This window comes from Macaca nemestrina, chromosome 7 (genome assembly GCF_043159975.1).
Source record: "Macaca nemestrina isolate mMacNem1 chromosome 7, mMacNem.hap1, whole genome shotgun sequence".
Classification (NCBI taxonomy): Eukaryota; Metazoa; Chordata; class Mammalia; order Primates; family Cercopithecidae; genus Macaca; species Macaca nemestrina.
Window position 1 is genome coordinate 11,743,946 of NC_092131.1, and position 22,199 is coordinate 11,766,144.

The 22,199-nt window shown below is 46.7% G+C and overlaps 1 protein-coding gene across 6 annotated transcripts in view; it reads right to left on the minus strand.

Annotated features, from left to right (window-relative positions):
* The window catches only part of C7H14orf132 (chromosome 7 C14orf132 homolog), a 48,575-nt gene that overhangs the window by 25,982 nt on the left and 394 nt on the right, over positions 1-22,199 (minus strand). For 2 of the 6 annotated variants that reach the window (XM_071099642.1, XM_071099643.1), the window contains exons 1-2: positions 20,721-21,130; positions 20,476-20,623 (exon numbers count right to left, since the gene is read on the minus strand). The exons of 2 other annotated variants lie outside the window; for them this stretch is intronic. Coding sequence is in view for 1 of the 4 variants with exons in the window: in XM_011717073.3 (XP_011715375.1) it covers positions 11,588-11,725 (138 nt within the window). In the remaining 3 variants the exon portion in view is untranslated. Of the gene's footprint in view, positions 1-11,587; positions 12,840-20,475; positions 20,624-20,720; positions 21,133-22,199 lie in introns of those variants that run through there. 2 more of the 6 variants (XM_071099644.1, XM_011717073.3) reach the window with 2 other exon arrangements.

The following is a 22,199-nucleotide window of genomic DNA, read 5'->3' on the forward strand; positions in this document are numbered from 1 at the left end:
CTAAGCACATTACAGGCATGATTGGGTTTTATTATCGCAACCCTATGAGGTGGGTACTATTGTCACCCTTGTTTGACAGGCGAGGACGCAGGCACACATGGCAAAGAAGACATCACCCTCTCTGGAACCCCTGTAAGTGGCCACCTGCATGTCCTTACATTGCGCAGGACAAAGAGGGCTGCTTTCTTCCCTCAAAGAGCATCTAAGCTGGTGGAAGGTAGAGGGCACACCTACGGCACTCCAAATGTGACCAGGCATAATGACACTGGGATCTTCGCTGAGTGCATGCTAATTTTTTTTTTTTTTTTTTTAATACAGAGTTTCACTCTTGTTGCCCAGGCTGGAATGCAATGGTCTGATCTCCACTCACAGCAACCTCCGCCTCCTCAGTTCAAGCGATTCTCCTGCCTCAGCCTCCCAAGTAACTGGGATTACAGGCACCCACCACCACGCCCAGCTAATTTTGTATTTTTAGTAGAGATAGGGTTTCTCCATGTTGGTCAGGCTGGACTCAAACGCCCGACCTGAGGTGATCGGCCCGCCTCGGCCTCCCAAAGTGCATGCTAATTTTTAGAGCAGTGTTCATGTTTGTTGTGATGACTCCCTTGTAAGCACTTTACTGCTGTGCTATCTTTCTGGTTCAGCGGAAGCTTTCAAAAGGGGTCCCACCCAGAGCCCAAGGATGGCAATGGGTTCAGATCCAGTTCCCCGCGCTGGCCACACTGGCTGTCCTATCTCCCCCCAAACTGATGTGTCAGGTGTGCTCACGTGGCCGCCTTGCTGCTGGCGCGACTGCCTTTGACGGAAGTGCTGGCCTGCCTCTTCGCTGCCTGCGGGTCCCTCTGTCTATGCTCACGTCCTCTCCTGAGCCCCTTCTGGGCGCCCCGGCACCTGGGCAGGGAGGAGCAGTATCTTTCAAGTAACAGTTGCTCTGGGACTGGCTGTTGTAACTTTGTGGTGTCCCCTCATTTTCACAACAGCTCAGGATGAGATGGAGGATTGGAGCTCAGAGAGGGATGTTCATTTCCCTGAGCTGGCACAGCTCATATGTAAGTGATCAGGAATCAAACTCCAGATCTACCGACTCCTAACCCTCCTCACTCCAGGCTGAATTAACAGCTTTCTCTACTGGGGTCCTATGCTAATTTATTCCTAGAACTGACAAAATATTCATTATATTACATTATATTTATTATACTGCGTGTATTATAGTACATTATATTATATTACTTTACAATATATTATGTTATGTTACATTACCTTATAGTTAGATGTGTACTTATGTTACATTATAGTTAGCTATGTACTTATGTTACATTATAGTTAGCTGTGTATTTATCTATTTTTCTTAGGGACTGTGAGCACTTATAGGATATGAGTTGAGTCTAACTTCTCTTTGAATCCCAGTGCCTAGCACATCTACTGACACAGAGCAGATGCTAAAAATATTTTTTATGAAAAAAAAGTGTACCCAATCAATAGCTGTGCATTGAGCTACTTGGTATAATATATACATGGCGGAGGAGATGGCTGTATTTTCTGTGTGTCCGACATGTAGGACCCAAGGAAATAAGGATATTTTTGGAAAGCCTGAGAGCATTTCAGAATTAAGAGGAAAAGCAAATTCACCTCTTCTGAAAGTGTTGCCATAGTAACTCAGCACAACGCAGGGGGAGAAAACGCTGTTTCATCAGAGTACATCATTTCAGATTAGCAATAATGGAGGAAGCACTTGCCCTGGGGGGACAGAAAGGCTCAGATGGTGTGGTCCAGGGCCCTGGGAACCTTGTCCTCCATATGCATCCCATGGTCCATGGTAAGAACTCAGGGGACTGGGACAAGCCCCAGAGCCACAGCTTGCATTCAGAGGAGGCTGGCTAAGAACCTGAAGAAGAAGCAGCCAAGGCCAGTTTGAGATGCCTCACCTCCCTGGCTGTACCTGAGGAGCTCCTCCACCTGGCTGTGGCTTCCTGAGGTGGGGATAGGGGGGAGGAGTCTGTGCCTCTGTTTGTTCAGCTATGAGAAGTTCAGGCCACTCTCACTGGATCTCAGCAGTCAAGCAAAGCAAGAGGATGGGGAGTTTAAAAATTTTCCCTTAGGGAATAGCTGGCAAAGATTGCTATAAATTAGTATTTATTCTACCCCAATTAACTCGATAGCATCTTTCAAGTGATTCAGCAGTGTCATTGGAACCAAATGGATGTCCCCTGTGTGGGCCAGCAGCCTCCTAATCAGATTAAATTCCTTTCCGCTGTGGAGAATAAAGTATCAGGGCCTTAGGAGGATGGGTGGGGAATTTGTTTGTTCCATTGTTATCTCGTTCATTGGCTAAACATACATTTTACTGGGCACCTACGACATGCCAGGGAGTCAGGTTGGAAGCCAGAGGTACCAAGAGAAAAACTATGTAATCCCTATTTTGGAGGAAGAGAGAGAGAACGGGAAAGTGGTGGTGGGTGATGAAGGCTGAGAAGAGAAGACAAAAGGAATGAAAGTGAAATTGAGCATCATTCTCCATCAGTGAGCACATGTATCCTGGAGTGAAGCGGGGGCTGGGGCAATGGCAAGTCCAGCTTGTTTACCTCCCTGAGTGGATCCTTTTGGTTTATTTTTAAACATCTTCTCCTCTATATGGCAAAATTGTCTTCAGTCGTAATCACAGCATGAAACAACAGCAACAAAAGGCCAGATTCTCCACTGGAGGTGCACATCGGAATCTCCAGGAGAACATTCTAAAATGCTACAGTCTCCTCCAACCAATGGAGCTCTCAGGGGAACGCACTGCACCCTCCTCTCCAGGGGCACCTGTATGAGCAGAAGAGGAAGGCACAGAGGTGGCCATCCTGTGCCAACACAATCCGGCTCAGGACTCTGCAGCCTCAAAGTTATTTCAGTACACCCAGCTGGGTCAGAAGCCAGAGAAAACTCCCCCCACCACTACACATGATGTTCAGGAAGTCACGTCAAAACCCCCGACCTGTGTATGGGAGGAAGAGTGCACACTGGGTTAGGAAGAAAACAGGGCCAGAAAAGCTAAGGGAGGTGGCACCATGTGTGTGCATAATCCCTGCCAACCAGCAAGCCTGTTCAACAGAGCTGGCCTGAACAGAATCCCAGCATGGAAAATGCAAAATGCCAGGAAAGCAAATTAAGACTAGGATGTGACTTTTTTCTTTTTTAATTTTTTTAAATTTGATTTTTCCATAAGTTATTGGGGTACAGGTGGTTTATGGTTACATGGGTAAGTTCTTTAGTGGTGATTTGTGAGATTCTGGTGCACTCATCACCTGAGTCGTATACACTGCACCACATTTGTAGTCTTTTATGCCCCCTTCTACTCTTCCCCCAAGTCCCCAAAGTCCATTGTGTCATTCTTATGCCTTTGCACCCTCATGGCTTAGCTCCCACATATCAGTGAGAACATAGGATGTTTGGTTTTCCATTCCTGAGTTACTTCATTTAGAATAATAGTCTCCAGTCTCATCCAGGTCATTGCAAATGCTATTAATTCATTCTTTTTTAATGGCTTCCTAGTATTCCATCTCATATATATATATATATATATATATATATATATATATATATATGTATACCATAGTTTCTTTATCCACTTGATAATTGGTGGGCCTTTGGGTCGGTTCCATGATTTTGCAATTGCAAATTGTGCTGCTATAAACATGTGTGTGCAAGTATCTTTTTCTCATATGACTTCTTTTCCTCTGGGTAGTTACCCAGTAGAGGGACTGCTGGATCAAATGGTAGTTCTACTTTTATTTCTTTAAGGAATCTCCACACTGTTTTCCACAGCGGCTGTACTAGTTCACATTCCCATCAGCAGTGTAGAAGTGGTCCCTGTTCACCGTGTCCATGCCAACATCTACTATTTTTGATTTTTTGGTTATGGCCATTCTTGCAGGAATAAGGTGGTATCGCATTGTGGTTGTGATTTGCATTTCCCTGATCATTAGTGATGTTGAGCATTTTTTCATATGTTTGTTGGTCATTTGTATGTCTTCTTTTGAGAACTGTCTATTCATGTCCTTAGCTCACTTTTTGATGGGATTGTTTTTTTCTTACTGATTTGTTTGAGTTCGTTGTAGATTCTGTGTATTAGTCCTTTGTCAGATGTGTAGATTGTGAAGATTTTCTTCCCCTTTGAGGGTTGTCCGTTTACTCTGCTGACGGTTCCTTTTGCCGTGCAAAAGCTCATTAGTTTAATTAGGTCCCAGCTATTTATCTTCATTTTTACAGCATTTGCTTTTGGGTTCTTGGTCATGAAATCCTTGCCTAAGCCAATGTAGGGATGTGACTTTTGTTGTTCCTCAAAAGGACGCCACATGGCTGGGCGTGGTGGCTCACCCCTGTAATTCCAGCATTTTGGGAGGCTGAGGCAGGTGGATCACCTGAGGTCAGGAGTTCAAGACCAACGTGGCCAACATGGTGAAAACCTGTCTTTATTAAAAATACATAAATTAGCCAAGAGTGGTGGTGTTTACCTGTAGTCTCAACTACTAGGGAGGCTGAGGCAGGCGAATCACTTGAACCCAGGAGGCAGACGTAACAGTGAGTCAAGATTGTACCACTGCACTCCAGCCTGGGTGACAGAAGAGACTCCGTCTCAAAAAAACAAAACAAACAAATAAACAAAAAGGATGCCGATGCCACAGTACTGTTCCTTGGGTGGACAGCACTTTTTGAGAGGTCAGTTCTTATAAGGAACCTCCTTCCTATTCACCCTCTGTTTCTGAGGGGACGGCAGCTTGGACAGGAGCAAGGAGGTCTGAGACTCACCCCAGCTGCAAGTCAATGGCTGCTTCACAGCTCCCTGGCCTCTGCTTACCCAGCTTTCAAACAGACACGATGATCCCTGCCTCATCCACCTCCCAAACTCTTTAAAAGCATCAGATGAAAATAAACATTTTCTGTGATAAAGGTACTGATACCCACTCTTTTTGTGACTCTGGGCAGAAAGGGTCTGTGGTATCTCTTCGATCCTCAGTGTTTTGCACATAGCAGGCACTCAATAAATGCTCAGTGGCTTGTTTGGGCAACATCAAGTCTATATTATGCTCCATAAGTAACCTGTCTGTTGGAGAGAAAATCATCTCAGAAACAAGATTGGATTCGTCCTGAGAGTATGTAAGGGCGCTCCGAAGGCCGAGAAAGAATGTACCTGGCAGGCCAGGAGAGAAGACAGCACTTTAATCCGCTGTTGAAAAACCTGAGTCCAGTTGCCGAAATGTTTGGCAAAGGGATCTGGGCCACTCTCTAGGGGTTCTGATACGGACGCAGCTCAGAGTGGTGGAATTGAGGGGGTTGTAGGCGTTAGCATCCGTGAGAAGGGAGCTAGGCAGGAGGACTTTTTCTTAAGAGCCAGAAAATGCCTCCTTTCCAATTGAAACAGACAGTGCTGGTGTTTCAAATTATTAACATAAAGACACATGTGGAGGGCTGCGATCCCCATGTCAGCTTTTGCAAAAGGCAAGGGAGATATAAAGTAGATTAATGAAAGGAAAACATGAAGATCCATTGGTCCTTTTTGCTTTCTTTCTTGATTAATGGGGAACATTTAGAGCTGGTGATGCTCATCTCATGGTTGAGGGTGAAAGAGGACTGGGGGTTCAGGCCAGGGTGCATAGTCAGGCTCTGTCTCCAACTGGTAGTATAGCCACATGTCCACTCCTTCACTCCAAGCCCATTTCACTCCAGTGGGCAGACTGTGGAAGGTTCAGAGATGACATATGTACATAGCAGGGACTCAATCCATGGAGCGACTTGCTGGAGAAAAGCCATGAGCAGATAAGAAAAGCTGCCTGCAAGGGCTTTTGACTTCAACCTGTGCCAAAGGACCAGACCAGCTGGATACAGGGTTTATCCTCAGGAAGTTTGATTAACTCCTCGTTAAGGGGGAATGTGGTGACTTAGATAGAGACAAAGTATTAGAATAATGGTTCTGTTGAGCATTTGTAAGAAAGTTGTGGAATTATGCTGAGATGTTTGTTTATTTATTTATTTATTTATTTATCGATTTATTTATTTTTAGAAAGAGGGTCTTACTCTACCACCCAGGCTGTATGCAGTTGTGTGATCTTGGCTCACTGTAGCCTCGAAATCCTGGGCTCAAGCAATCCTCCCGCCTCAGCCTCTCAAGTAGCTGACACTACAGGCATGCACCACCACACCCAGCTAACTTTATTTTTTGTAGAGACCAGCCCTGGCTGGTCTCCGACTCCTGGCCTCAAGCCATCCTCCTGCCTCAGCTTCTAAAAGTTTTGAGATTACAGGTGTGAGCCACTGCGCCCACCCTGAGATGTTTATTTCTTTAAATATTGCCCACCCAAAAGCACATGATGGCTAGTTAGTGCTACTTAAAAGAAAACACAGTAAGTTAAATCCACACACAATCAGAACCCCCGTGAATCATATCTGCCACTACAGACGTTCATCACACACAGCTCTAGCTCTGGCAGTGGGCTCTCCAGGCAGCCACATTTGCTGTTTGTCACACACACAGGTAGCTCCTTAAATGAACCTATGAACTAAAATGAGGGGTGTGACTACACATGCCCAATGGCAACAGATAACACCAACCCCAGCTACTCCAACAGGGAGAAGGTGCAGGAACAAAGAGCTGGGCCGTCCGCACCCCTGTTTGACTTGGCTACCATGGAGCTGTGTGACTGTGGACTAATCCCTCACCCTCTCTGGGCCTTATCGTTCTTATTTCTAAATGTGGGTAATGAAAATATTTCCCTCCTTGAGGTGCTGTGAGGGCTTCTTGAGCTGACAGAAGAAAAGCCCTGAGAATGAGACCCAGTGCATGGTTCTAGGCACAGAGCCTAGCACCAGGGAAATGGTAATTTAATAAGCTGCCGTTGTGTTTAGTTTTGGTAGCACTAGTAGTAGGTGATGGTCATGGCACTGTCTTTGTTTTTACTATTTTAAGATGGTGCATGTTCTGGGAAGAACTTTTTCAAACTTGAGAATTATGAGCTTACTGTTTCAGTTCCTATTCAAAGGTCTACAGCAAATACACAATGGGCTATGGAAATGCGCAGGCGTGTGTCTCGGGGCCTAGGAAACCCTTTACCCAGACCCTTCCCATCTCAGCTCCTTGGAAGTCTGGCATGAGAGATGTGGGACTTATTCCTCTTTAGACAGATGTGTTTGCTGGATTTGCTGATGCTGGGCTGCGTCCCTGGCACTGGGCACGGGTGGGAGGGAAGAGGCCTCTGGCCAAAGCATAGAGGTGAAGTTCCCGCCTCTTTCAGGCACGCAGCCTGGGAATTGGGGTGGCTAAGGAGGAAATCAAGTGAATGGGTGAGGCAAGGGAGGAAGACAGAGTGAGGAGGGACATTGCTCTGTCAGGAAGCTGAGCCCTGAGTCCCCAGATGGTAGCACAAGAATGAGGGTGCAGGGGATAAAAAAAAAATCTGCTGAATAAACTCAACATTCTGTTTAGCCACTCAAGCAACAAACATGCAGGGCGCTGGAACTCTCTACATGTCACAAAGCACATCGCAGCTCCCTTGGCTGGTCAGTGCTCGCTGTGACAATAGAATGGCTGTCATTCCACTTTTACTGTTGCAGAGACGGTGATTGTAGGGGGTCACCTTTGCAAAGATCCCACAGCCATTGTAGGGGCCAGCAGAGACCTGGGCCTGTGACACCAATCCCACCTCCTTCATCTTCTGTGTAGAATCGACTTCATACCAGCCCTATGTCCTGTGCTAGGGGGAGCCACACAAGAACCAGCCAATCATCTCCACAAATGACAATCTAGCGGATAGGGAGGGAGAAGTCCCCGGGAATGCTACAGAAGAGCACTGGCCACTCAGAAGGACAGCATCTTAGCGTGTGGGATCCAGGCACCTGGTTTTGTGGGAAGGGGATTCTGAATCCAGCACTGAAGGAGGGGAGGGGGGCATCCCAGGGACAAGGCACGGAAAATTTGGCACACCACTATGGAGAGCTGCATGTGTCTCAGCCTGGCTGGTGTGGGCACCAGGAAGATGCATTTGGGCCCAGGCCTAGAGATGGGGTCTGTTCATGGGAACAAGGGTTGGACCAAGGCCTTGGCACTGTATCCCATGGATTGAGGAAGCCACAGAAGACCCTCAGCAGGAGGAAGCTCCCTCTGGCAAGGGTGAAGAAAGGAAACAGATCAGGAAGCAAGTGGAGACACCCCCCAGGTGAGAAGCACCTGCAGTGGTCCAGGGAGGAGGAGAGGCGGGGCCGAGGGCTGCAGCAGTGGCATGGCGATTTGGACGGATGTTACTGGGTCAAGAAATACCCAGCCCATCTAGGACCCCCTCAGCAGAGACTGCTGCCAGGTTAAAGAATATCCTACGAGCTATGCTGCCATGTGACAGGTGAGCACAGCACAGTGGCTGACAGCAAGGATGCCCAAACATGACCGGCAAATCCCCCTCTGCCACTTCCTCCCTGTGTGGCTTGGTGCCATAACCCTGGAGCCTCAGTTTTCTCATCTATAGAATGGGAACGATGAGAAGTGCTGAGAGCAGAGCCTAGCCTTTCATGAGTGCTCAATACATGTCAAGCTGTGTCATTACTATCTGTTATATTTACAAAGCTATTTGCACAAATTACCCCCTCCAACGTTCAAAATAAACCCATGGAGCAGGTTTTTTGTTTTGTTTTGTTTTCTGAGTGTCTCATTCTGTCACCTAGGCTGGAGTGCAGTGCTGCAATCATGGCTCCCTGCAGCTTCGACCTCCTGGGCTCAAGCCATCCTTCCTCTTCAGCCTCCTGAGTAGCTGGGACTATAGGTGTGCACCTGGCTAGGCTAATTTTTTAACACCACGCCTGGCTAACTTTTTTGTAGTTTTTGTAGAGACAGAATCTCACTCCATTGTCCAGGCTGATCTTGAACTCCTGACCTCAAGCAATCCGCCTGCTTCAGCCTCCCAAAGTGCTGGGATTATAGGTGTGAGCCACTGCGCCCAGCCTGGGAATGTAATCTTGAGCCCCTCTTCAAATATGCAAACAGGCTCAGTCATGACTTTCTGGGGACATGCAATCAGGCTCACTGGGGAATTGAAGCCCCTTGGGCAACCTGTGGCTACCCTGCACAGAAGATAGCCCCCAGCTGTTCCCAGCCCTGCCAGTGGCAGCCCTACTGCCACAATGCTTCGGGAGGCACCTGAGTGGGCTGGGCCAGGTAGGGGAATCTATGGAGGCCCATCCTTCTCATTCCCTGTTTGAGATGCATCCTGTCTGATCCATGAGCCCAGGTGGCTGCTGCTTTCTGCTTGAGGGCACAGACTCGTGGATACATTCTCCGACATCACTTTTAATCTCCCCAACATGCCTCAGTGTCTGGCTGTGTGGGAAAAGCCACAATAGTAACTTCAATTAAAAACTGTTCTCGTGCATCTTGCTTTGCTTGAAATCTTCTCAGCACGGGTGAGGGATTGGAGTCTTTCAAGATGTCTCCAGCAAGAAGGGAGATGATTAAAAGCTGCCCCGGGAGGCCTGAGATGGTGCATAAGTATAAATAAGCCAATGTTCACAAGATTCTTAAAAGAAGGGGAAGGTGAGTTGAGAGTGGAAGTCAGGGAAGAGGGGAGGTAGAAATGGTGTCATTAAGGATCTTTATTCCGGTGGAATAAAATAGCACTGGGTCACAGAGGGCAGTTATTTCCAGGAGCCACAAGTTGTGTTTGTGAGTAAGTCGGACACAGACAGAGGTGTAGAGTGACCGAGTGAGGAGGATCTGCCCCATGAAGTGTGGGCAAGGAGGAGAGTAGAGACCCTGAGCTAAGGGAGTGAGCCATGAGACACAGCACGTGGGAGCCAGGTGGCTGGTTCAAATCTGCGCCTCAGTTGCTTCACCTGAAAATTGGGCTTAATTGTAATCCTGACTTCAGAGCATGGTGGTGAGGCTTAGCTGTGCTGCTCCGTGTAACACAGAGAGCCTGGCACACAGCAAGGCAGGCGTTAGCATGGTCGGTATGGTCAGTTCTGGTTATAGGAATCAAGCGACCAATGGCACCTGAAGGTTAGCTTCTCCAACCTTCATGATAGGAGCCAAGAGAAGGAAAAAGCTTCAGTGCCTTCACGTTGTTCTCCACAAAGGATTCAGGGGTGGAGGCGAGCTTCCTTCCAGATAGACTGCAGGCCAGGATGTCTGCTAGCACCATGTGATTTTCCTGACCAAAAGTATAAAAAATGGACTCCACTTCCAAGGGCCGATAGACATCATTCATCAGCAGGAGGCCAAACAGATTCCCCTTTTGCAGAAGACATCACTCCTGCAATGTTGGGCAGAAAGGAGTCTGCTGCTGGGCCCTCAAGGGAACCTCAGAAGGGAGGGATGCCCTGATGGCGAGCTGCTTGGAGCTGCAGGGGCAGAGGAGAGGCATGGCCCCTCCCCGGGGGAGCAAGCTTCCTGTCCTCCAATGCCCCTCTCAGTTCTTTCAGCCTCCTGTGGGGTCCTCACCTCCACCTCTGGCACTAGCCCGTCTGAATCGTGGGACACCTGTCTTCAGCCACAATCCACTCTGCCCGGACAGGCTGCAGAGACAGCCAGGCTGGAAGGGGTTGTGACAGAGAACCACACTCTCTGGGGTTCAGATCTGCTTCCATCTCACCCCAACACTCTACAGTCCATCAGCTGTGACTCAGACCTAGCCTTGTGCTCAGATCTAGCCTTGACCCCAGCGTAGCCTCTTCTCACCTGGATGACTTTAGGCAAGGCCCCAAAGCTCTCTAAGCCTCAGAATCCTCTTCTCTAAAATGGGCATGCTGAATGTGTTGCCTTCATAGGCTGCCCGTGCAGCACAGAACCTGGCTGTTAGCAGGTGCTCAAGATTCACCTACACCATCTGTCCTCTTCTTCCACCAGAGGGTGGGGCTCCTGCCTCACCGGTCTTCGTGCCTAGGAATGATGTTCTGTATGCAATGTGTGCTCTCACGCTGTTGGTAAGGATGACAAAGACGATGAAGGCTGGCAATCACTTCTTTCTGGCTTTCCACATTCCCCAACACAGCCTGCCTGCAAGGCTGGCCCTGCCTGATTGATTTGATTATTGGGATATGCAGCAGGGCCCAGATGGAACCTCCTCAGGGAGAGAAGAAGGATTGGCAGGAGGTCAGAGAGAAAGCAGGAGATGCAGGAAGGGCTGCTAGGACTCGGTGCAGAGTGACGGGGGTGCAGGGTGCCTGGGAGAGCACATTAGTCACTCCCCCTCAGGTGTCCCTCAAAGCTGCTGGAAATCAAGTCTTAATTCATTTCTAATCAGCTTCCAGAGCTTCATGCTGAGGATATGGATGCGGGGTCTTCACGAGGGCTGGAGGAAATAAGCAATATTCCACCTCTTGGCTAAATGGTAGGCTGGCAAACTGCATGGGCCTCAGGCTGGAGCAATCTGCTTCCACCATTTCCCTTCACTTTCATCCTTCTGGGGAACCAGACTTCCTAGGGCCCAGGTATTTGGAATGGAGGCCTAAATAACCCATCCCTGTTCACTGAACTACCCAATTCTGGCTCCCGGTATGCAGACCCCACACCTGAATTACAGACTGGCTCCCTCAATGTCTCGTGGAACATCCTGTCACAGGATACCCGGAAGAACTCCAAGTGGCAATGGCAGGATGGAAAGGAGTTAGGCTGGTCCATGCATGATTTGGTTTTCTCACTGTTGTTCCCCATGCTCACTTGACCTGTAGAGTATGTATGTATGTTACTCACATTCTGTGGCATTTGGGAGACAGGGAGAAAGAGAAGTGCTGGCTGGACCAGGGTCCATAGCTGGGAGGTAGGGGTGATGGTCTAGATTTAGATTCAAGTGTTAACATTCCTTTTCCCACAATTGGAGAAAAGGAAGAAGGGTGGAAATATAGCTGTTAAAAACACAGGCTTAAGAAAATTCCACTTCCAGTCAAAGTGGAGTAATAGGGACTAGATTTACTCTCCCAACTGAAACAACTGAAAACCAGATAAAATACTTGAAAATGATTTTCAAGACACTGTACATCAGACAATGAAGGACAGTGACCCTTGAGAGATGGGAAATTAGCAAGGTGAGCTCCAGGTTACTGCCAGTGGAAAGTTTCCAGGCCATGGAGCAGGAAACTCAGGCAGGGCTCAATGGACTCCCTGAGTTGAAGAATGGAAATGAGTCTGGGGAGAGTGAGGCAGCTGGAGACCACAGGGCAGAGTACAGAGAGAAGACAGCTGCCCAGAGAGAGAACCCTGGGCTTTGAGAGAGGGACCACTCAAATATTCAACAGTGCATGTTTGTGCAGAAGCTGCCTGAGGCAGGGAAAGAATCACCCAAAAAATTGCAGGAACAGTGCCTGGCACCCATACAGGGCCAAAAATAGTGCCTGTTTCCCTCAGCCATTTTGAAAATCTCATCATTTATGGGGCACTGAGTAGGTAGAATACTCAGAACAGCATTGCCTTAGTGATGGGGAATAATTACTCTTAGATTAAATATGGCTTGATCCTGCCTAACAAATCTTAAAAACAGTACTTACAAAAATCAAACTGTTCTCAAGCATCTGAACCGCATCCCAGAACAAAGCACAAGAATATTTATGGGAATATAAAAATATCTAGCATACACCACAGTAAAATTCACAATGTTTGGCATCCAACCAAGAATCATCAGGCATGTAAAGCAGCAGGAAAATATGAACCATATGTGGAGAAAAGGCAATCAATCAAAAGCAATCCAGAATTGACATATTCATAATTAATAAGTGAGGACATTAAAACAGTTGTTATAAGCATATTCCATATGTTCAAAAAGCTACAGGAAACAATAAACATCTTAAGAAGAGAATGGAAGAGATATGTTTTATGTAAAAGATCTAAATTAGCTTCTAGAGATGAAAACTATAACATCTAGTATCAAAAGTACACTGGGTGGTGCTATTATTAATAGCAGATTGGATATTCAGAAGAAAACCTTGTTAACTTGAAGGCATATCAATAACAACTATCCAAATAAAACACAAACAGAAACAAAGACCAAAAAAAAGAGAAGAGAGCATCAGTAAGCAGTGAGACAACTTCAGGTGACCTAATATATGCGTATTAGTGGCAAAAGAAGAGGAGAAAGAAGACAGAACTATAAATATATATACACACACACACGTATACATATATATATCCATATGTATATCCATATACATACATGAAGGACAGTGACCCTTGAGAGATGGGAAATTAGCAAGGTGAGCCATACAGGTGCTCCAGTTTACTGCTTGTGGAAAGTTTCCAGGCCATGGAGCAGGAAACTCAGTCAGGGCTCAATGGACTCCCTGAGTTGATGGAGATATATATATATCTCTCCATATATAGACGTATGTGTGTATATATATCTCCAAAGAAATAATAGCAGAAAAATTCCAAAAGTGATGCAAACTATAAATCCACAAGTGCAAGAAACTCTCCAAACTCCAAGCACAAGAAACATGAAGAAAATGACACTAAAGTACATCATAATCAAATTGCCCAAAAAAAATGATAAGGAAAAAAAATCTTAGACGCAGCCAGATGTCAAAAAGATGCATTACGTTCAGAGAAACAAAATAAGGATGGCAGCAGATTTTGCACTAAAAATAATGTAAACTAGAAGATGATGGAACAATATCTTTAAACAAACTGTCAACTTAGAATTCTATACCCAGGAAAAAACAAACAAACAAACAAACTTTAAAAAAACAAAGCCCTTTCCCCCCACACACATACAAAAGATATAAGAATGAATTCATCAGCACTTCTGCATTACTAAAAAAGTCTTTCAGGCAGAAGGGAAATGATACCATATAGAAACATGGATCTGCACAAAGGAAGGGCGGGCACTGGCTATAATAACAACATGGGAAAATAAATGAAAATTGTTCTTACTATTTAAACCATTTAAGAGAAAACTGACTTTCAACAAATAATAACAATGTAGTTTGAGGTTTATAACATATGTACAAGTAAAACAACAATAGCACAAAAACTAAGAAGGGAGAAATAGAGTTTTACTGTTTTAAAGTTCTTTCTGTATGTACAGTGGCATACTATTACTTGCAGATCCAATCTGACAATCTCTGCTTTTTTAATGGGAGTGTTTAAACTGTTTACATTTAATGTGATTATTGATATGGTTGGGTTTAAATCTATTATTTACTGTATTTGTTTTCTATTTTTTCATCTGTTCTTTCCTTTGTTTTTCTTCTTTTTCTGCCTTCTTTTAATAGGTTGTAATAAGTTAAAGATCTATCCTATAAATACAAAAGCAACCATAAATTAACAAAACAAAGAGTTGTGTTTAATAAGCCAGCAGAGGAGATAACATGGAAACATTTAAATTTCCCAACCCAAAAGAAGGCAGAAAAAGAAGAAAAACAGAGCAAAGGAAGGATGAAAAAGTAGAAAATAAATACAATAAATGGTAGATTTAAACCCAATCATATCAGTAATCACATTAAATATAAAAAGTTTTGGCCAGGAGCGGTGGGTCATGCCTGTAATCCCAGCACTTTGGGAGGCCAAGGAGGACGGATCACAAGGTCAGGAGATCGAGACCATCCTGGCTAACATGGTGAAACTCCATCTCTACTAAAAAATACAAAAAAAAAAAATTAGCTGGGCATGGTGGTGGGCACCTGTAGTCCCAGCTACTTGGGAGGTTGAGGCAGGAGAATGGTGTGAACCTGGGAGGCGGAGCTTGCAGTGAGCTGAGATCATATCACTGCACTCCAGCCTGGGTGACAGAGTGAGACTCCATCTCAACAAAATAAATAAAATAAAATAAAATAAAAGTTTCAACACTCCAATTAAAAAGCAGAGATTGTTAGATTGGATTTTAAAATAGGCTCTTAAAAATTTATGTCCACAGAAAAACCTAAACAGAGATGTTTATGGCAGCTTTATTAATAATTGCCAAAACTTCAGGTGATCTGCCTGCCTCAGCCTCCCAAAGTGCTGGGATTATAGGCGTGAGCCACCACGCCCAGCCCAACACGGCGAAACCCTGTCTCTACCATAAATACAAAAAATTATCTGGACGTAGTGGCAGGCACCTGAAATCCCAGCTACTCGGGAGGCTGAGGCAGGAGAATTGCTTGAACCCAGGAGGTGGAGGTTGCATTGAGCTGAGATCATACCACTGTACTCCAGCCCGGATGACAGAACAAGACTCCATCTCAAAAAGCAAAGCAAAAACTTGGAAGCAACCAAGATGTTCTTCAATAGGTGAACTGATAAACAAACTGTGGTACATCCAGACAATGGAATATTATTCAGTACTAAAATGGAAAAAGCAGGCTGGGCACAGTGGCTCACACCTGTAATCCCAGCACTTTGGGAGGCCAAGGCAGGCAGACCACCTGAGGTCAGGAGTTTGAGACTAGCCTGGCCAACATGGTGAAACCCCATCTCCAGTAAAAACACAAAAATTACCTGGGCATGGTGGCATGCACCTGTAATCCCAGCTACTCGGGAGGCTGAGGCAGGTGAATCACTTGAACCCGGGGAGCAGAGACTGCAATGAGCTGAGATCATGCCACTGCACTCCAGCCAGGGCAACAGAGTGAAACTGCATCTCAAAAATATAAAAAATAAATAAAAATAAAAAATAAAATAGAAAAAGCTATCAAGCCTTAAGTGCATATTACTAAGTGAAAGCAGCCAATCTGAAAAGCTACATACTGAATGATTCCAACTGTGATACCCTGGAAAAGGTGAAACTGTGAAGACAGTAGAAAGATCAGTGATTGCTAGGGGTTGAGGGGAGGAAGAGGTAAATACATGCAGTCCAGAGGACTCTTAGGCCAGTGAAAATACTGTCTATAACGTGGATGCACGTCATTATACATTTGTCCAAGCCCACGGAATGTACACCACCAAGAGAGAACCCTCATGTAAACTATGGACTTTGGAGTGTTTTGTTTTTGTTTTTCTTTTTGTTTTTTGAGATGGAGTCTCACTCTGTTGCCCAGGCTGGAGTGCAATGGCACAATCTCAGCTCACTGCAACCTCCACCTTCCGGGTTCAAGCAATTCTCCTGCCTCAGCCTCCCAAGTAGCTGGGATTACAGGTGCCCACCACCACGCCCAGCTAATTTTTGTATTTTTAGTAGAGACAGGGTTTCATCATGTTGGTCAGGCTGGTCTTGAACTCCTGACATCAAGTGATCCTCCTGCCTCGGCCTCCCAAAGTGCTGGGATTACAGGCATGAGCCACCATGCCCAGCGACTATGGAGGATTCTGATGTGTCAATGTAGGTTCATCAGTTGTGGCAAATGCACAGCTCCAGTGGGGATGCTGATGGTGGAAAAGGCTGTGCATAAACAGGGGCAGAGGGGCATCTGAGAAATCTCTATGCCCTCCTCTCAATTTTTCTGTGAACCTAAAACATCTCTTAAAAAAAGTTCTTAAAAATAATAGGCTGATGTGATGCAGAGGCCTTTGTTTGATCCCCAGCTATGTGCCCTCCAAGTCTCAGTTTCCTCGCCTATAAAATGGATCTGAATGTGCCTATTCCACGGGGCCGCTGCAAGGATTCAGTGAGATTCTGTGTATTGCTCAGCACAGGGTTTGTCTGCTACCTCAAAGGCATCGTTGAATGGTAGCTGTGATGGGAAGGTACAGGGACGTCTTGAGGGGACACAGTGAGGAGGGAGTGAACACAGATGGGTCTCCATCACCTCAGTGTAGAAAGAGCTGGGGTACAGGACCTCAGCAGAACAGAGCACACAGCAAGTGCTCCCTAAACACTCAAGCGTTTCATTGGAGACTTGCCGTCCACCCGCATATGTCCCAGTTCTCTTAGCTTTGTGAGATTCCATTGTTCAAGTCAAATGTCTGAAATCTTAAAACACTAGAAAATTAGTCTACAAAAATCACTGGAATGTTTACTTCTTGAACTGCTCATTACACCTCTGCATAAAATGTAGCCTTGTACTCTCTCCTGAAGCGGGTCTAATTGGAAGGATAAAATATTTAAATCTTTGCAATGGAAACCTGAAGGACAACAAGACAAGCCCTAAGATAACAGACAATTTGTATTTTAATGATAATTCTTGCTCGAAGGAAAAGAAGCACTCATTGGCTGAAGAAAATATTCTCCAAGAAGCAGACTGCCGGATTCCCTGGAATTCTATTTTTCTGGACAGTGATATGTTCCTCTGGGGATGGACAATTTCTGCTAGTCTCTTGCGGAATTCTATTTTTCTGGACAGTAATATGTTCCTCTGGGGATGGACAATTTCTGCTAGTCTCTTGCGGAATTCTATTTTTCTGGACAGTAATATGTTCCTCTGGGGATGGACAATTTCTGCTAGTCTCTTGCGTATCTGTCAGAATGAGGCCCTTCCCCATAGCTAAGAGAGTTTCAGGAGATAAAAAAATCACCTCTCCAATTCGAAGAGATGTCTTTTGTGTCTTTTTCCTCCTGAAAAATGATAGAAATGCAAATTAACTGAGCCTCTCAAGGTCCTGGGGGTAAAGAGAAGGGGAATTAGCAGGGGATATGCCAGCATCTCAGCTGTGATTAGATACACATGTGGTGTCTCCCAGAAGGACAGGCCCAGTGTTAATATGATGTAAATATGTAGGTGAGACTGAATCCTCCCACCTAGCAAGGGCCAGATTCCAAGAGACAGGCGGAAGAGAGAGGTGGGGGAATTCCCAGCTCCTCAAGCGCAGGAAGCCTACTTGGATCTCTGCAGTATGAATTTGAACCAAATAAAATGGTCATTTGATAGGTCAAAAATGGTCAGATGTCAGCAGTTTCACATGGTTCAGCCTAATAAGGTCATGGCCTACCTCCTCAGGAATAAATAAGTGACTTTTCTACTGGGCCTGGCAGTGTTTTAAGGTTTTGCCAAGCTCTACACACCGTTATTTAGTCTAGAGATAATACACTGGCAGCCCCAGGATGAATCCAGCCCACATACCTGTTTTGTTTGGTCCAGGTAGTAGCCAGTCCCCAAGGACAATGACCATCCATTCTGTCCCTCTCTCCTAGACACACACGCTACATCAAGAGCTGGAATCCGACTCTCCTTCCTTTAAATCTGGGCTGGCCTGGAGACTTTCTTGACTGAAAGAATGTAGTGTTAATGACATTCTGGGACTTCCAGGCAGGTCCTAGTAAGCCTGCAGCTTCTACCTAGAACTGCTGGAATACTCTTCGGGGAGCCAGCACCATGCAAGAAGAGCAACAACCCCGGGACCTCCATACTGGGAGGAAGCCCAAGCCACCTGAACAAGCCATTGCAGGATGAAATCCCAAGAGGAGAGAGTGACCAAGTTGCCTGGAGGCACCAGACAAGTTCGGAGGAAGCTACAGGCTAGAAGCCTGGACTCCAGCCCCTGCTGTTCCAGCTGATGCCACTGGGGCAAAAACAGGACTCTTGAAAGCTCCCAGGTGATTCTAATGGCAACAACATTTGAGAACCACTGGGTTGCAACCACTCACTACAGGGACGAGACAGTGCAAGACAAAAATAAGGTTGAGCTCTTACGCCCGAGGCATGCTTTCACAGGAGAGTTACACCGTAAGAACAAGCAAAGGAGTCCTCCTGTCTCTGTTGTCCATGCCAATCCCCCGTAACGCGTGCTGGCTTAACCTGCAGAACGTTCCTGAAATGCTCGCTCCCTTCCCCCAGCACCATGGCCTCTGTGTCACTGCACTTCTTGGATGATGTGGGCTTCCCCTGGAGCAAGTGAGCGTCCCAACAGGCCCAAGTGGAAGCTAAGGCTTTTTAGGACTTAACCACAGAATGTCACCAATACTGCATTCTCTTCACCAAGAAAGCCATTACACTTTCTCTTCACCAAGGATAGTCCCAGATTTAAGGGGAGAAGAATCAGATTCCAGCTCTTGAAGTGGTGGGCAGCAAGCGTGTCCAGGAGGGAGAGAGGAAATGCACAGCAGCTGTCTTCGAACATGGGTGACCCCACCAATGACACAGGGATTTTGGACTCAGTCCTAAAAGACTGATTCTCCCCTTATCCCCAGTCCACTGGGCGCCCAGGTGACCCTGTCCTCTTGGCCACGCCTGGTCAAAGAGAAATGGACGCCCCTTTTCACTGTTTACATCCTCCAGACTCTCCAGAGACTCAGGGACTGTGTGGAGTGGGGCGGGGGTGTTTCCAGGGTGGGGGAGAGGGCAACCAGGAGCCTCCAGGGCTCAGAAGCAAGATGGGGCCCATGAGCACACCCTCAGTGCCTGCAGCCTCTCTTACGCTGTCACACAGCCACGTATACCGCACCAAGGAGGGTGTCTCTGCATAAGAGGATTTGCCAGATAACTGGTGTCTACTCTGTACACCCAAAGAGGATATCTATTTAATGCTTAGCTTCCGAGTGGAAAATCTTTCTAAAATGGCTTATGTGTTCTGGGTCTTCTTCAGCCAAAAACGAATCACATTTAACAACATGGGTAAGAAGAAACGTGGGCTTGGAGTCACGTGGATCTGGCTTCACTGACTTAGTTAATCACACAAGTGTGCACGCCCAGCCCCAGGCATCCCTCCAGCTTCTCTCCTCTACAGGGGCTGAGGTTTTCCCAAGGAACTGCTCCAACTCTATGCCATTCCCCTGCTCAATAACTTGCAATGGCTCCTACTGCCTACCAATTAGATGCAAACTTCTCACCCCAGCAATCAGCACCTTCTATAATCTGGCCCTGGCCTCTCTCTCTCAGCCCTCCTGCACCCCTATCTTCTAACTTTCTGAAGGACTCTATGAATATTTCCTGGGCTTACCTATCTTGATACCTCTCCACCTAGAACAGTCTTAAAGCCCAGGCCCACCAGGAGATATATGCCTATAGTTCTAATCCATCTACAGCCCCCATTCTCAAAGTCCTGATGATGACAGCTGTTCAGTGGCATTGGCATTTGACACTTTGAATTCACCGTCTTTTCCTGTTAATGCCTCTTCGTGAACATACATCTGGTCCTCATCCAATCCTCTAACAAATACTTGTGGACCTACTTTGTGCTGGGCACCTTCTTCAATCCAGCACTTTAGCCATTCCCCTCTTTGGGTCTTGACTGGGCCCATCATTTCTCCAAGATTTGATAAGCATGCAGAAAGAAAATCTACGTTCCATTCAAGTTTGTCCCACAGGATCCCTGTCCCAGTGCCTGACACGGAGCTTATTACAAGGCAGGTACTAGACATTTGCTGAGCAAGTGGATGGATGCACCAACATTTCTCTGCAAACTGCTCCCTGCTGAGGGAAAGACTGCACAGGGAGACCGTGACTGTCACCCTCACCTGGTGGCCACAGGACACACCAGGGGCAGGGTCTGAGCACTTACTCCAGCCAAGCACTGCGAAGTGTTGCAGGTAGTGAAGTAACAGTTCCCATCCTTATGGGCGTAATGGGATGAATCAACAACAGAAAGCAATCCACTAGAAAGGCACAATAGTAAGACCACTTCCCAGAGGGAGGAGAAGAGAGAAATCACTCTGAAATAGATCTGTACTATACCTTACATCAAATCTTTCTCAGGCTGCAGCAATAAGGTGGAAACCCCAGTGGCTTTGCAGACACTCAGACTCAGATTTGAAATCCAGTTCTCCTCCTTACAAACGGCATGTCCTTGGGCAAATTATTTAATCTCGTTTAGTGTCCTGACCTGTAAAATGGGGCCTCCGTCATGGACTTGTAAGGGTTTGCTGTGATAAAATATGCCAAGTACCCAGCATCTGGCACTTAGTAGGTGCCCAACAAACCTTAGGGTCTGTTCTCACGTGTGTAGCACTTCATGTTTCTGTCCCTTGTAGCTAGCACAGTACTGCGCATGTAATCAGTGTCAAAAATGTGTCAAGGAGAATACGTTGACCAAGTGGAATGTGAATTGTAAACAAAAAAGGAAAACTAGGAACCTGGTCTCTGGGCAGACTCTGCCTAAAGACGTTGAAAAGCCCTGTGTTTATTTTGTCAAGTTGCCATGGCAGCACTGATGCTCCAGCCAGCTCCAGGGTTAGCAAGGATCAATTTATCTTGTAACCATGGAAATTCCGGAGGTTAGGTGGGATCCAGAGGGGAAGGCAGACACAGTTCCTCTCCACTCTAGAAATAAATCCGGGAAAGCCTCCTTAGATTTCCTGCAGCTAAAACCATCATTATCTAAAATGATGTTTACATGACAATATAAGTATGAATTTAGGCACAGGAGATGTAAAATCAGGCAAAAAAAAAAAAAGGGGGGGGCAGCAATACTCAGAAGGGCAATTAGCATCATGGAACACTTAAGAGGCTGCCAGAGAGCCAGGATCTAGACCCCCAGAGCTAACTTGGGGCTTCTGCACCTTTTTTGCTTCCATTTGCAGACTCGCTGCCAACACACAGCCTGGATTTTGCTGTCACTTTTCAAACAGGCTTCCACTACAGGTGAAGCTTGGGGAAAAAGAAAGCGTCCCCTCAAATGTCATTCCCTGTAAAAGAAAACAGCAGCAGATGGGGTCCCTGCCACACACCATGGAGACAGAAGGAAGCCTGGGTGGCCTCCCGACCTCTCTGCTCCCACCATAACCAACCAACACAACCAGAGAAGTTGCAAGACGTGGCTTTGGTAGATTGGGACTTACTCTCCCAAGCCAAATGCAGCCCTTCCCTGGAGCCAGCTCTGGGTCTTCTCTAGTGCCCCAGACGGATGGAGAAATCCGGGATTTGTCTTTGTTCTGGCTCAAGAGAGTTAAGGCACAGAAACAGAATCATCACCCAAGCTCAGAACTCCAGGGGATTCCGCTGGAGGAAAATTCAAGCTGTGAGAGATTTGTTTTTCCAGCCATTGGGAGCCTGTTTGTGTCGGGGGAGGGTTCCGGCCGCGCTGGGCACTGGTGGCTCCATTAGACTCTACACAAAGCAAAAGAGGACAAATGACCGCGGCGCGTCGACGCTTGACGGGTCACGGTCACAAAGCGGGTCTCAGCGGCTTCCTCGGGCGGCGGCAGAGGGGGCGCTCGAGGTCACCGGCAAGAGACAGATTACCGGCGCCTCGGCAAAACAGAGCGGGGAAGAGCCAGACTGTGCGCCCATCCGCGTTCGCGCGGGTCTGAGCCGCCCCGGTCTTGGAGGGCTCCAGGACCCCAGAAGGGGGACAGCAGTGGGGGATGGGCAGGAAGGGGGCGACTCGGGTTGCCCAGGCTCCTCGCAGCCTCCCTGCCAGAGAGAGGGGCCCGAGTGGGAACAGCTCGAGCCACGGGGGT